Source organism: Athalia rosae, chromosome 2 (assembly GCF_917208135.1).
Source record: "Athalia rosae chromosome 2, iyAthRosa1.1, whole genome shotgun sequence".
Taxonomy (NCBI): Eukaryota; Metazoa; Arthropoda; class Insecta; order Hymenoptera; family Athaliidae; genus Athalia; species Athalia rosae.
The window spans coordinates 12,067,711-12,083,719 of record NC_064027.1 but is presented as its reverse complement, the minus strand read 5'-3'; the positions used below and the strand labels follow the sequence as shown (position 1 = coordinate 12,083,719).

Sequence of the window (16,009 nt, the reverse complement as noted above, 5' to 3'; positions counted from 1 at the left end):
GCAGATTGCTGCATATAGACAGAGAGCAGAAAGCCTGAAAGCCACAATAGAAAACTCTCTTCGTCGATTGACTAATCATACATGCATTATGTATATAGCCTGTCGCAGAAAATACAACAGAAAACATTTGTTTAACGAGCTGTGAATACAAAAGATATTGATCTTCGGTAACATGAATTTTAAAAATCTATAGATCAAGTGGATCCTAATCAAGTCAACAGACCTGGGCAGTAGAGACCGCTTGAAAAATTCAAAACATAAACAGATCACACTCGAGTAGCTCTTCTTAGCTCCCTAGTTCGTAAAACTAGAAATTTCTTGCAGTAACAACGTTTCAATTATTTGTGCACACAAAGCAAAGTTTATTTGTTTTCTAGCAAAGGTCAACTATACATGCATGCAACACCGGCATATGAAGGATGTCAAGGGAATCATCATAAGAGCTGGATGTTCTTTTTTGAAACGTGTGAAATTTCATCTGGAATTCACACGTGTCAAAAAAGTCTTCATCGCCTTCGCGTTGTGATCAAGTTGTTCGAAGTGCATCACAATTTGCATCCGGATTATTTTGTCGTAGGTCGAGCGCAGAGTGAAGAAGTTGACACGACACATATGATATTTCCCCTTCTATTCGCAGATATTCACCCTCATGTTGTCGTTGACACCATGTATACAAAACCATGTTTAAAATCTTTCACAACTACAGTATCGGCGTGTCATCACTTCAGCGTTAGTCATCCGCGATGTGTCGTGTCAGTCTGCCGCGACTATAGTAGGTCTCACGATCAGATATCCGGCATCATCGTTGTCATCTGACGAGTGCGTGATTGATTCAATTGTTCTGTATGAAATTGTAAAAAACGTAGCATGATATTTTCCCCGCGATGAGTGACTCCCGATTTCCGATAACGCATATTTTTCCGAATACTGATCCGGAGATTCAATGGAAACTGTGGCATATATATCATTCCCTGACTTCCGGATATGCGAGCCACAATTTGTCGGTCATTGCGGAAATTTCATTGAGAAAAGAAAACTTTGCATATCGAGCTTTCCAACGAACTACACCAGCAATCCCCCCTTCTCCTTCAGCTGTTTAATATTCTTTAGAATACAGTAAACCAAATCTTGTGTCCCTCAAAATATACGATTCTATTGGCGACTCATTGTAGCGGCTGTCAACAACGTACGCGCTTGCAGATCTTGTCCTACAATGGACATACGACGATAAAACATACGACGACAGGAGGTTCTTTCGGGCAAAAGGCTGCGGTCGTATTGTATTTAATATGGCAGCCCGCCCCGAATAGGTTCAGTTGTCTCTCGACCACAACCGATCCCGTAGGCTGCACGATTCCTTACTTATTGCTATGTACTCTACATACGTACAGTAGTCAACTCTTGAGTCTACCGCGAAATAGTGAACTTATACTCGAGTCATTCGAGGACCAAGGTGGACGAGACAGTGCCAGAAAGCCAATCAGTGGAAAGTGAACATTCGGAGTCATGAATACCATCACGCTTTCCAATTTTTTGACGATCCTAATTTGTAAGTGTTCATTTTCATTTTATCAAATATCCTGCATCGACCTCAAAACCTGAGTTTCGGCTTATGATATCTCTTCATCAAGCATCGACCAGCCGCGAAACTTTCAAAAGCATTCAGTTGTGAAAACGTATATATATATATATATTTTTTTTCAGTCAATTTGTATTTCGTTCATCTGTTTGTTTGGATGTACAAAATAATTTCGGATAATAATTGACAGCCAAGATTTCACAAATTAATTGATTTCAATAAATGGTGCTCAGATGAGGGCTCTAGATGCCAAGGGGCACAAATACAAAATAGTAGTTTTTCGAGATATTCTCGATTAAAGTTAAAATCGTCCAGTAATGTTCCATGTCTAAGACTTTTTTTAAAGTCATCAGGTTGCTGGCGAAATGCGAATCAAGCATTTAAGGTTCAAAGGAAGATTTCTGTATGTTTCATGAACACTTTAGCATAATTAACTTAAAATTTTTGATAAGTGCCCTTGTGCCCCTTGGCATCTAAGGCCTTCATATGTCATATTCTTCAGCCGATAGATGTGAACTATACTGCGTATACGAAATTATTCGAACGAAAAGCTGATCTATGATTGATGTGGATTTTAATTATTTCATGTTACATTATCACAACCACCGACGCATTCCTGGTCGCGGTCAGGAATTATGATTTATTGAAAGCTTTTGACTATAACAAATTTTACCGATGTCTTTGTAAATTACGTCCGAGATTACGTTCAACTTAGGTCCGAATTCTCAATTATTATAGCAAAAAATACTCCATATTACCGAATCAGATCGCCAATTACATAGTAAGTACGTCTTCACCGTGATACCTGTTCTGGAAATCATCCATACTAACGAAAATTGAAAGAATATAATGAACGAAGAGTAAATTTGTAATGACACATCTCGGATATTTTCTCATTCTCAAATGCCGGATTTCAGTCAGTTATTGAACGTTTCGTAAGAAGTCCAATTTGGTCGAAAACCTAAGCACTTTGTTGATATTAGTCAAATGATCGAATCTGGTATACAACGCTCATGTGCTAGCCGGCAATACAAACATATTGACAATAACTCCATAACATTTCGTTGTCACTAAAACGAGGAACATGTTTGGCAACTAGATTCGATCATGAGAATAAAAAATATCCAATGACTCCGGGTGATAGTCCTTAGGAGTGGAATTTTCATCGTTTCAAGTGGTACTTCGGTCAATGAACCTACGGTCAGCAAATCTCTGCAAACCTGTCGTACAATAAACTCTGCGGTTACTACAATAAATTGTTACAATGCGTCCGAATGTTCAGGCTTTCACTGAACACATTTCCCCATTCAATATTCTTACATTCTAGCTGCATGGAGTTTCTATTTAACGCATATTTCTAAGACAAGAAAAGACTTGCTAATTTTTAAACCATGTAAGTCAATGCAAACTTGAAAACGGATTCTGACGTACATATACATATAAATAACTTACGTTACTTTGAACAAACTATATACCATTACCTATTCACGTTTTCAATACTCTATTTATAGGCAACACCGTCCCGCTAATATTGAGTTGATTCATTCTTTCTATCTGTCTCTTTCCGCACATTCATTTCCATTTGAAAACTACTGATGCTGCAGCAGGAATTGAATGTGGAATTTCACTTTCACCGGTAACTTTGCGAGACCCAAGAAACAGCTAGCTTTTGTTCGGAATGAAGAAATAAGATAAATTCGTTCAACTCACATTGGTCAACCGGATATATTTATACACAACCGAGAAATTGAATTGTTGCTGGTAACAAACTTGAAGCAAAACTTGGCAGAAGACCCGGCCTAGTTTTTTTCTACACATACGATGTGCAGCAAACTTCGAAATGAATATGTACAGAGACAGAAAATTAAATGAAGAAAAAATAAAAAACGATGAACATCATCATTCTATGTTACGTGAAGAACACATTCGTTAGCTTATTAACTTTAGTGAAATGAGTAGCGTGTAAACTAGTTTTACATGACCTTTGCATAGAGGATCATGAATCTATGGCGATACGTGTATATCCTACTTATTATAGCATGTATATCTTTAAGTCATTCTGTTAGCCATCAACTCTTAGGAAATACACTGCACCTTAAATAAATGTAACTATCATATGGCAGGTGTTGATTTTGGAGCTTTCGTACGAACAAACAAATACATGTGGAAGAACGTCAATGCTTTCACGTACCAATTTGACAGAACGTACGTCAAGACCTTCATGGTGTAGATGCTCCCTGCAGGATTCAAAGTCAACCAGAGGCTCTTGTCAATTGAAAATCCACACGAAACCGTTCATGTGGATTAGTAAATAGATGGTGCAGTAGGCAAATAAAAGTTTCACACTGCATGAATGCGCATGGTTGTACTCGCTACGATGAAAGATGGGGACCGCGTTTAACGAGCACGAGGAAAATCGAGCTTCCAATTATATTTGAAATGAAAAGAATTCAATCTTGTGAATCTATGTAAAATAATACTTCGTCAAGAATCGTCCAGACATTCAGTTTTCATTCGTCTTCACCGATCTTTTCTGTTTTGGCTATTCCGTCATTTCTTCATTCTTTTGGAACAATAAGCGAAGCATGCGAGATCACTTGCGTGTCATATTTTTGTAGCAATCTACGTTTTTTTATACCCTAAATGATTGTCGTAACACAGGTCGTTATATACTTGAAACTATTTCAATGAGCCGCGAGACTCTTTGAACCCACACGTGTGTGTCTACAGTTCTACACCGATGTAATATCAATATTTTTCACGCCGAAATGGAGCAACGTCATTCATTTTCCGCAATTATACACAGACCTTGGGAAAGGATTATATTATCTCCCAATATATCCTTTTCAATAGAGCACCACCGTACCGTATATGTATTCATAATATATGAATTTTGTCCTGATTGTTAACAATTCTCACACTACGCAATACTTTGGTCATGTGCAGAAATGTACAATATACTATGCAGAATTATATGCTCCAGACTTTGTATGCATAAATGTATACAGTGTACATTGTACGTATAAATGTGTATGTGTACAATTATCTGTACATATTTACGTATCGTAAACACGAAAAATTATTTTTTGTGACAAGGAAGATGCAAAGTAACTGAAACAATACAGACAATTGTTGAGATCTATTATGTCCACATTTACACAATCACAATCAGCATCGATTATTTTCAACAAATAACGATTTTCAGATTTCTCGCTATTACATATTTTTTGCTATCAATCTACGGTTGCGATTTTACTCACAATAAATCGAGAAATAATAATAAGAAGAATACTATAAGGGAAAGCCTTTCAGAAATTTTACCTTTAAGGCCATGCATGCGATATAGCCTATCTGCGTTTATCAAAAACTCTCGAATGATTTTGAAAAACTTTTATTGTGACAAGGCGCCAATATTATTGAATCTATATGCAAATGTATTGTGCAGTGTGCTGAATTTTGTATCAAAAGATAGCGTTGCTTTGTTCGCTGCGACGATTGATGACCGCGATGAGCTTTCCAGACCCGCGCCTCTTCCGCTACTCCATAAAATAGCGAACGTTTTACTTGAACATGCAAGCGAATTTACAGGGTAATCCGTAACATTCGTACATTTATTGTCAATGAAAGATCAAAAATGTCGCCGTGCAGTAAAATTCTTCGTGATATGTCACGTACGAAGCGTCGTTGACGGTGTGCATGAATGCTTATAGCGCATCTGCTTATGTGAGGTAATGATTCGGGGTTACAATGATCCGGCGAACAAATATCATGTAACATAAATGCATGGATATATATATGTGTACGTGATTATGTAGGCATGGGTTATGCATATCTGCACCTCGTTGTATATCTGAACCCGGAAATTGGCGAGTCGCTATCGGCCATGGCGTACAATTCGCTTGTAAGTTTTACGTACATACATTGCATATCGTGTACAGAGATACACATAATACTTGTATCTACATTTAAATGTGATCGCTTCACCTGCATTACAGATGCGTTGACTGACGTTATACTTGGCGTGACTAACGACAGAAGGTCGTAGTGTTCCATGATTTGACTTTCACACGTTTTTCAAAGGTCGAAAGGGCGTGTATTTTCAAAATTGTTGTTTCTACGCTGAAAATTGTATTCGAATGTACTTTGGAATCGGTAAAACTGTATCACGTCCAATCGACTAATGCCAAAAAGCGACGTTCATTCTCTTTCACATATCTAGTTATTCCGTTAAGAATGCTAAAAAAAAAGTTCGATTTCGCCCACGACCTTTTGACATTATTCTGCGCGCTATCTCCATATTTTTGTTTCAATAAAAATCTTCACTCACTTCACTATAACAATACAAGTATAACTTGATTGTTTACAATTGAGCATGTGCTACTCATTATACAACCTACGTCACCTCCATACATATTGCTGATCCCTGCAGATATATGCAGTAATCTGTAATAATTAATCATTGTAATCAGGGCTGTATAATTATTATATTTTCTGTTAAACTTATATTCTGTCAACGTGTATGCAAGTGGGTTATATGTATAGTATATCCATATACCTATTCCAATATATCTGTGGCTATCATTTTACCGTTGGTCCAGAAATGCGTATCGATTTTGTGGGATGGGATTTCATTGTTCGATGCAATTTGTGCAGAGCAAGATATACGTAAATGTCGTGGATTCATGTTGAAATTATCATTTTTCCTCGCCTGCAAGGTGTATTATCTTTATAATTTCGCGAAGACAGGTATATGCATAATCTGTGCGTCAGAGGATTATTCGTATTTATTGCAGAAATTATAGATACAACATATGTATGTATCGCATATCCAGTTTGTAATTGTACGACCATTATTACAATTATCATTTGTTTGATGCAGTTTTTATGGTAATTAATCGATGAAAAGGTTTATTTTGCAGGTTTAAGGTTTAAGGCCCTCGACGAAAGAATTGTTTTCGGGATTTTATTTGCAATTCTATGTTGCTGTTCTTTTTCTATACTTCATATGTAAAAATACACAAAGAGATTATGTTACATAGATATGTATGTATTGATATTGATACAACCGACCTCGGAAATAATTACCTGCTACACGCACGAATCTATAATACTGCAGTCTTTATCGGCTACAGTGGAATTTTTTATTCTACCGGTAGAACTGGAGGAATGCAAAAAATGATAAAATACCCTAGAGTTGGAGAAAAACTTGTAGCCCAGATTGGTTTTTTGTTATATATATTTATACATAGATACATAGATGTATATCCATTTTCAACGCTGATTTAGTATACCTAGAATTCCTGTGCGTGTAGCAATAAGCCCCCGCACTTCATCCGGTCATAAACTATCAACTTATGAGCTGAACGACATTTTATAATTACCAGAATAATGATCGACGGACGAAGCGGTGCACATATGCATGCATTATACATGCGTTCTCTGTACGCACATTAGATGTATGTATACATACAAATCTATGTACCTGATGTATGATTTTATTATATCGCGTTCGCGAGCTCCTCCTTTCACTACATAAACTATTTAGTGGGTCATCACCGTGAGTGCACTCTGCTCTCATGAACAATATACCGGTTATTAATAACTATTTTAGTACGAACATTTTTTATTGAGCATTATGTGCATTTCGTACCATTCGTGGAAGGGTTTTTGAAGCCGCTGCATATCATGCGTATATAGGTAGGTATCCTATGAGGGCAATTATTCAACTTGGCCGCCTTATTTGAACGACTGTTTCCGGCTATTTTTTTCAAGTGTATTTTGCACTCAGTTTACTGTTGATAAATTATTTCAGATTATTGAGTGTGAATGTGTTTCTTCTGAAGATGACAAGTACGATATAAATACACATACGTGTATACATACAAATTATTTTTTTTTTTCGATTCATTGGGAAATTTTCAAATAATTCGACACGTTACATAATGAAAAAACAAAGAATATTTATTACGCATAGGCAATATAGGTAAAACTACTACATTCAATATTGCATAAAAGAGTTGTCACGGTGTTTTTTTTCCAAATAATTACAGTATCAGTTGACCAGACAATTAAGTACACCTCTGCGTACTTACATAATTATTACGAATTACGATAGCCACATTCTTGGATATAATGAGACAAATTTGAGTACGATAAAAATGTATTGAGAAGTAGTGATGCTTTGTAAAAGACATAGATGATAAAAATGGCATATTATTCTTACACACATTAGGTATACCTACATCGTACATTAGATAAAATCGAATTGATAACAGTAATAACAATCTTGACAATCATTTCGGCAATAATTACTTGACAACTTATTGTAAGTTATAATTTGGTATTCATATAATTCATTGATTCTTTTTTTTTGATTACCTTAATTGATTGCGAGATCGCGCCAAGAGTGGGTTTTTTTTTTTGAGATAGCGAACCTTTAATAAAAGGCATTCGGTTTGTCACATTGCAGTATAGTGCAGCTTGAAAATGATTAGCTGCAGCGTCATATACTATATGTATACATATGTATAGATATAATGTATATTTCGTGGAATACGGGATGTGTCTAAGCTTTTATAGGGGTTCAGTAAAAAACGTAACATGATTCATTATTGATCTTATAAGAAACCTGATGAGACTCGGATACTTGGTGTCAACTTTGTTAAAGCGTATTGTTTATTACTCGATTATTTTCTTTTTTTCTTTAATGAGAAGCCGAATTCAGTCGTTTCATCATCGCTGTATAGAATTATTTCTTGTTAGTCTGGAATGCACACGTTGCTTAGTCAAAACACACGTTAAACCGCGAAACGCACAGTGTGTATAATATACTATGCAGTTAACCGTGGTGCAAATATACCTATTCATCGCATCTCGTGTAAAAGAGTGAGAGTCATAGATTTTGATAGACCTCATAGTGAGTTATTTCGTGTATTTGGGTAAGAATTTTTTTGTGCAGATCTATATACAGGTATTCCTTCCAACTTGTAGATTATACATTATCCGTATAATAGGTAATTTAAACGACATGACGAGAAATATAATTTATCTATAAATCATTTCCAACCACTAATTGCTACAAAAAGTATATTAAATTGAATTGAAAACTCGAAAAAGGAGACGAAAAAATATCCGAGATATGCATGAAAGAAATGAAAGCCTCGCATAGCGCGTGGTTTAAAAACTGAACCAGCACGTTAGGCAAATAATATTAGTATACAACTCAAATATAAAAAACTAACACTTTGATGAATGTTTAGACATTTTTTTCACGCGGATGCAACTCTCATTTCGGTACACGTGTGCTGCGTGGACATTCAATTAACGTTCAATGTGGAGGCACCGTCTACTGCCAATGGCTGGAAATATACAACTACTTTGACTGTTTATAGCTATCTCAGTATACTCTTGTCGTAATAATATACCTAATCATGAACAGTTTTAGAATCCACGTTTATTCAGTTTCAGGTGCTGTCGTAGCTCAAGATTTCTCTTACGATGGAATTCACGGTAAGGATAATCCGTTATATTAGTATTATTATTATTGGGATATACTACGTTTAATTCAAAAAGATCGTTGACTCGTTCGTATGTGACACACCAAATGTAATTTCTCTTTTTTTTTTCTGCTCCAAACTGTGCAGGCCCTCAATACTGGGGAAAGGATTATCAGTCCTGTGTGGGGAAGCACCAGTCTCCGATCAACATTGAGGAACACTACGTACGGACGGTCACACTTCCACCTCTTCTGTTTTCCGGTTTCGATGTACCCAGGATAGCCACATTAACTAACAACGGTCATACAGGTACAATTATTATACTTATCCTATTGGCAAGATTTCAGGACATGGAAAGGAGCTTAGCTGAAAAACTCTTGTGCTCGAATTTTTTCTGCATAATTTTATCGTAACATTCACAAATTAGTTAACCAAAATCGTAAGTGATTCATTTTGCAATTGTAAAACCGACTATACCTAGTCCATTATCTGCCCCGGAATTGAGTTGCGATTTGGTCAGGAATTACTTGATCCGGTTCCTATGACTTGGTATGAGAGTGAATTTTTCCAGCGCATCGCATTAAAAGTTATCGCAATAATTAGGAACGAAACATAATTATACCATATATCCTTACAAAGCAACGAACGTCAAGAGCATCCGTTGACTCGAAAAAGAGGGGAGAAGAAGAAGATGAATAAGTATTTCGATTGATATAATCATAGCGTGATTCTTTGGAAAATACCTTGGAGTAATTTCAGTTATGCGTATTAGTATCTAGCCACTTACGTGGTAATTTATCTCGTCAAAATAGACCTTGATACATGAGATATGATTCGAAATCTACATATATTATGCACGGTCGATACAGAGGAAGTCCCCCCCTGTGAAATATCCGCGAGTCCATCGCTGAGGTCCACCGCAAACGTACTTGCGAATGTTTATCGAATATTGTTGATCAATTCTCAAATCCATTGATTTTCGTTTTCATCTTGATCGTTACACCTGATTTTTAAAATCAATTTTTGAATGATTTCTTTTTCATTTTCGAATGCATATTTTTTTAATCTCTCTATAAAAGGATGGTGAGGTAGAGTTGTAGATTATAGTGATAATTTTTTTCATATATTTACAGACGTTTGTGTGACAATGATATGTCGCGAGATTCGTAAGAATACTAAAATGCTCAACAAATTTGCGTAAACAAATAACTTACAATCATTGTATAATTTAAGAAAGAATCTCAACGTTAGTTTTCGAAATGATACGATAAAAATGACAATAAAACTTCTGAGACAGAAAATACAAATGAAAATGAGCTCTTTCATGTCCCACCGGCCTATTTTTCGAAGGCTAAGGATCTATCAATTTTATCATTTTATTTCTAGTACTCCTCAGAGCTGTGGGCCATGTGGACGCTTTTTTAACCGGGGGTCCTCTTGGGGACGATGTTTACACGTTCGAACAGCTACATTTTCATTGGGGTGAAAACGATTGGGAAGGTTCAGAAGATATGATCAATAATCAATCATTCGCCATGGAATTGCACGCAGTATTCTACAAATCCATTTACAGATCGGCTGCTGAGGCACAACGATATCCCGATGGGTTGACCGTACTAGCTTATTTTATGGCGGTAATTACATCATACATATATATATATATATATATATATATATATATATATATATATATATATTCATTAATTTCGACATGCTTTGGTTGATTATGATTTAATTCACTCCATTACCGAATACTCGTAAAAATTCATTTTCAAAATACATTGCACAGGCGGGTGAAGAGATGGATCCTAGTTATGAACCGTTGGTGGAAACTCTGCCGCAGATTGAGGTGATCGGAAAAGAGAACATAATCTTGGAAGATCTGATTCTCGAGTCCATTCTCATGACAAATAGGCCCTCGAGTCAAAACTATTTCACCTACAATGGGTCACTCACGACACCACCTTGTTCCGAAGTAGTTACTTGGATTGACTTCAAACAACCCCATATACTTTCACGAGAACAGGTCAGTAGAACTTTCATTATATTCACAGCGATGTTTCAATGTATGTTCAGATAGTCATCAATATTTCAATTAATACAACTCCATAATACGTACGATAACTTCCAGGCTCAGATTTTTTGCACGCTGTACTTTTTATAGTATAAAGATATAGCTATAAGAATCGCGATAGCAATTTAATTAATCAATGAACAGGATGCGAATTATAATATGGTTGTTGTGAGACGGGACGATGATTGAAATTGGTGATTCAGCATAAGTCATGAGTTTTGCAAGAGTGTAGAGTTTTACAATATGCGCGTGAAAGTTGAATACTTCAATTTTTATTTGTATATAATAAATAGCCGCGCATTTGACGGTAGACTGAAAATGATTGCGCTTACGGGTATCTGATTCACTGTTTCAATTCTTTCATACGTCGATTAAGTTCAGTTGTCATAATTTTTAACTATCTCGTCCGTTTGATGAATTGTTAGTGATAGAAATATGACATCGTAATGCAATTAATGCTTGATTGTCAGTCCCTGACTCACTTGCAATAATCGCAACTACATAAATACATAATGCATAATCGTAATTCTGCATAAACCTATCTTACAGATCGCGGCGTTTCGCCGTATCCGTAGCGCGGAAGGGGAAAGAGTGACACACAACTTCCGGCCAGTTCAACCTCTTGAAGACAGAATTGTATATGAAAATATTCCCGAATTATCATATCATAATCAGCGTTATTATCCGGAACAAATATATTCGGGACAATTGGCTAGCAGAGCTTCTGTACCACCACTCATCGTTTCATTAATAATTTCAACTTACCTATGGTGCCGGTAACGCGTAATTTTATCGTTGATAGGAAGCGGATATTATATATCGTGCCATTTATTACGTTTAAGTAGATAAGGCACATTACCAACATGCACCCGAAGCACCGATATGGAAAGAAAAAGATGAGATGCGATTACAGGTATCTTTGTATACACTTTAATACACGTAGCAGAAACCAAAAAAAAAAAGAAAGAAAAAAACAAATAAAAAAGAAATCATTCTCTGGAACTGAGATTCCGTTGTTGTTAGAATGTGAGTTCGTTCCACGTGCGTTCGAACAGCTCTTGCAGTGAGAATTTCCGGGTATAATACGTAAGCGCATATTTTATTGACCGCAAACTAAAGTGATACAAAGAAAGATAAAAAGAGATAGAGATAGAGTACAGCAGTGCGTTAAATTTCCGGGTTTCTCGTACAAGTATTATACAAATAAATTTATTCCGGTTGATGTACCTAATCCTATACTATATATATCCTTCTGTCCATAGGTCTCGATATTCCGTCATACCATTTTACTTCATAGATACCAACTAGATGACATCGCGATCAATTTATCACTCATTTATAGTGAGTAAAATTGAACTATAAATTATTATCAGTTAGCAAAAACATAGGTAGAAAGTATAGTAGTCCGACTTTCTATAATTTAAGTGTCAAATAAATCGATTGTAATACCTACATGGAAAAAAATTTTACTGGATAAACGTAAATAGTCGATTAACTAACTAACGAGTGAAAATTCTCTCGTGCTGGTGTGAGAACTTTCACCTGCAGGTTTTGTGGACGTCATGGTTCAATGGGACTAATATAATAAAAAACCGAAAAAAACGGTCTCAATCTCACTCCACAGTAAAACCAACGATGTATTTATGAGTTAACCTCATTTGAGAACACCTACTGTGGAAGCTCTTGGCAGTTGCCAGCGTGACCAGCAGATAGAAAAGATAATCAAGTTTCAAGAGTTATTTGTTTCACTGAACATATCCTAAGTTACTATTCTTCTTCATTAGACCTGGTCGGTTTTTTCAGTTTGGAAGAATTGATTGGTGCCATATTTACTATAGATGCAAGGTCTTCTTGACCTTGTTTTAATCTTTCACGTATCAGTTCAGCTATTGCTTTCTGTGTCCGCCTCTCTAATTTTTCTAACTTCTTGGCTACATCTCTCTTCAAATCCCAGTCTGGTTTACGGGGTGCCAAACTACTTATATCCTGGAAATGAAAAAACCAATTTTGTCGTTATGTGAATCAGAAGCTGGAGTTGACAGCAGAATAGTATGTTACTCACGAGTTCCTCGATGACGACTTTGGCATTTGCAGCATTCAATTGCTCCTTAACCTCACTCTCAATATCTCCTGGTTTGGCATCATCCAATAACTTTTCTTTCAGACTTTCATCTTGGGGTTTGTAACTTCGAAATTTAGGCCTGAAAAAGGTGGAGAACATTTAGCAAACTCTTCGTTTGGGCATTAGGGAGGTAAGGAAAAAAGGAAGTGAACAGGATTTAAAGCTGGAAAATTACATACTTCGGTAGATTCGCAGGCTCAACAGGTTCTTGCTCTTTGTGTTCTTCGTTCTTCCTTTTTAGCGCTTGTAACCGTTCTTTCCTTTTGAAGGCTTCCTCTTCGAGCGAACCAACCTTGTCATCCGCCATGCTAGCTGAGATTGTTGTGTGCCAAGTTTGTCAAGTTTGTGCAATGCTTGAACTATTTATTCTCAATGCTTGAACTTGGTCTATGTGCTTGAAGCAGGCTAGAAGCCCGTCTGTCTGCATCAGCATTGGCTGCAGTACGCATGAATTCTAGTAACCATGGTAACCGGTGAGCAGGTGAGCAACTGCAACCGCGGTTATTTCGAAACGGTGTGATTCTTTTTCAGCGATCTTCTGAACTAGAAGATTTTATAAACGTTGACTGCAGATTTTCTGAACATTGCCCAACGATTGGTAATCGGTGCTCATATTCAGTCAACGCCTGAGTCGTTTCTGGGTGAATTTTTAGGTACAATCCAACCTACGCTAATCTATCAGATTTCTCGAACGGCGTTGTAAAGAGCATGAATTCAGTTTCATTCCGGTATTTTTTCGAAAAGTCTATTTTTTCGGTCTTAGTACAAATTTTCCAATGTGGCCATTTTCAGGAATTTTTCACACTCCGAGAGATTGCCGCATATTCCGTGGGGAAAATTTTCGTGAACTATTTTCATGAAAAACTGAAAGAGGTTGTCAAGAGCGTCATTTTCAATTTTTGAAAAGGTTCCTGCGATTTTTTTTCGCGCCGTTTGATGCACTTTTTGCGAAAAGAAGTTTTCGAAAGTATGGCGTAATCCAAGAACTACGGGGTTTAGGAGAAAATATCACATGGGTGCAAAGTTGCACGGGTTCGGGGGGGGATGGCTAGAATTCTTTCAGAAATTATTACCCAATTTTTTTCGTTTTTGTTCAAGACTCTGATGATTGCAGAGGAATCATTTGAAAATTTATCAAAAAAAGGAACTGGTTAATTCTTTCGATTCTAATAAATTATGATTTTTTTTAGAATTTTTGCTAGAGTTATTGTAACAATACTTATATAATTTTTTGAAAGTAAGAAAGAGGAAAAAGAAAAAGATAGAGGTACATTGAGGTAAATAAGGATTAGTACGCAGTTACAGCTGCGCCATAGTTCTCCGCGCTGCTGAAGTTTCTCCGGTCGCGTTTGAAACTTACCAAATAGAAGAATCGTACGAATCTCTCGCATGTTTAGTCCGGTTTCCAGTTTTGATTGAGCAAGAACTCGGGAAGTAGTGCTCAGTTTGATCTAAAAATTTTGAAACAGTGCTTAACAATCAGTAGCTACTGAAAGACCTATATCATTGAAAATTTCGTGAATTCTGTAACTCGGAAATTTTTCCATAAGCAGTGGTGAACAATGTTTTTACCGTGACCATCATGTTTTGATGCTCCCGATCTGCCCGCGGAGTGAGAGGTGTAATCTAGATTTTGGTTTAAAATTATACTTCGTTGCCATTTCAAGGACGGATTTATTGATATATTTAGAGTACGATTTTACAATTTCACTCGATTTCTGACTTAATATTTTCGCATTTCGGATTTATACCTGACAGACGACGGAGTTGCCTAGTTCTTCGCGATACGGTTCAACTTTTAACTACTACGACTACGCCGTGCTGCAAAAAATCGTAAACAGGTAAGAAATTACCGTTATTGTGTATTCGTTGAATTATAATGGGATTAGAAGCAGTCTGTCTGATTTGCATTCCTAAAGTCGGGATGCATTCGATGAGCGTACTTGAATTGACATTCTATAAGACTTGACCTTTTGCCTAAAAAAAACGCCAAGCCGACAGTCCTTAGATATTTCTCGGAATCTTATATCAGCATTAAGTTTTTTTTGGAGAGTTTTCCACGCTATTATTGCGAATTCGGATGTCGGATATCCGGATCACCGAGCCGAATAATTCTGTCTCTAAAATCCAACGAATTGTTTCGGAGCATTTTGGGGTGAAAAACCACCGTAGACTGTGGTCTTAAATAATTTTCCGGGCGATTCTTCAGAATTTCAGGGTCAGAAAACATGAAAGACTATAGCCTTTAATGATTTAACGAGCGATTTCGAGGGTTTTAGAACCAGAAAACACCGGAGACTTAGTGATTATTAATAATTGATTGGTTTGGTTCCAATGCTCCGCAATTCATCTGTTCATTTGTTCATTCATTTATTTAGTGAGTTATTGATTCATTGGGATAAGAATTCATACATGATACCTTTACATCTATTCCGAATGTTGAGCAATCTTCGCGTCCAATAATATTGATTTATCGGTATAATTTCGATCCTTCTAGATTGACGTGTTCATTCGTTTGTTCATTCAGTTATTCATCCAGTTAATGAATCATTGAATCGAGAATTCATACATGATGCCTATACCCCTACTCTGACTGTTGAGTAATCGTCGCGTCTATTAATAATAATATTGATTAATTGAAATAATTTTATCTTCCTGAATCTACGTGTTCATTCATTTATTCATTCAGTTAATCATCCATCCAATGATTCATTGAATTGGGAATTCATCCATGACGC

General features: G+C 36.4%; 2 protein-coding genes across 2 annotated transcripts; one reads left to right on the top strand and one right to left on the bottom strand.

Annotated features, from left to right (window-relative positions):
- The first annotated feature begins 563 nt into the window (after positions 1-563).
- Positions 564-12,601, top strand: LOC105684921 (carbonic anhydrase 2-like). The gene is made up of 6 exons (XM_012398662.3): positions 564-1,549; positions 9,041-9,088; positions 9,223-9,384; positions 10,462-10,709; positions 10,865-11,101; positions 11,699-12,601. Exons 1-6 carry the CDS (start codon positions 1,507-1,509, stop codon positions 11,927-11,929), a joined length of 969 nt encoding a protein of 322 aa, XP_012254085.2. The 5' UTR covers positions 564-1,506; the 3' UTR covers positions 11,930-12,601.
- On the bottom strand, positions 12,230-13,691 carry LOC105684928 (coiled-coil domain-containing protein 12). The gene is made up of 3 exons (XM_012398674.3): positions 13,451-13,691; positions 13,212-13,350; positions 12,230-13,135 (listed from the first exon to the last, which is right to left on the bottom strand). Exons 1-3 carry the CDS (start codon positions 13,576-13,578, stop codon positions 12,917-12,919), a joined length of 486 nt encoding a protein of 161 aa, XP_012254097.1. The 5' UTR covers positions 13,579-13,691; the 3' UTR covers positions 12,230-12,916.
- Positions 13,692-16,009: the final 2,318 nt, after the last annotated feature.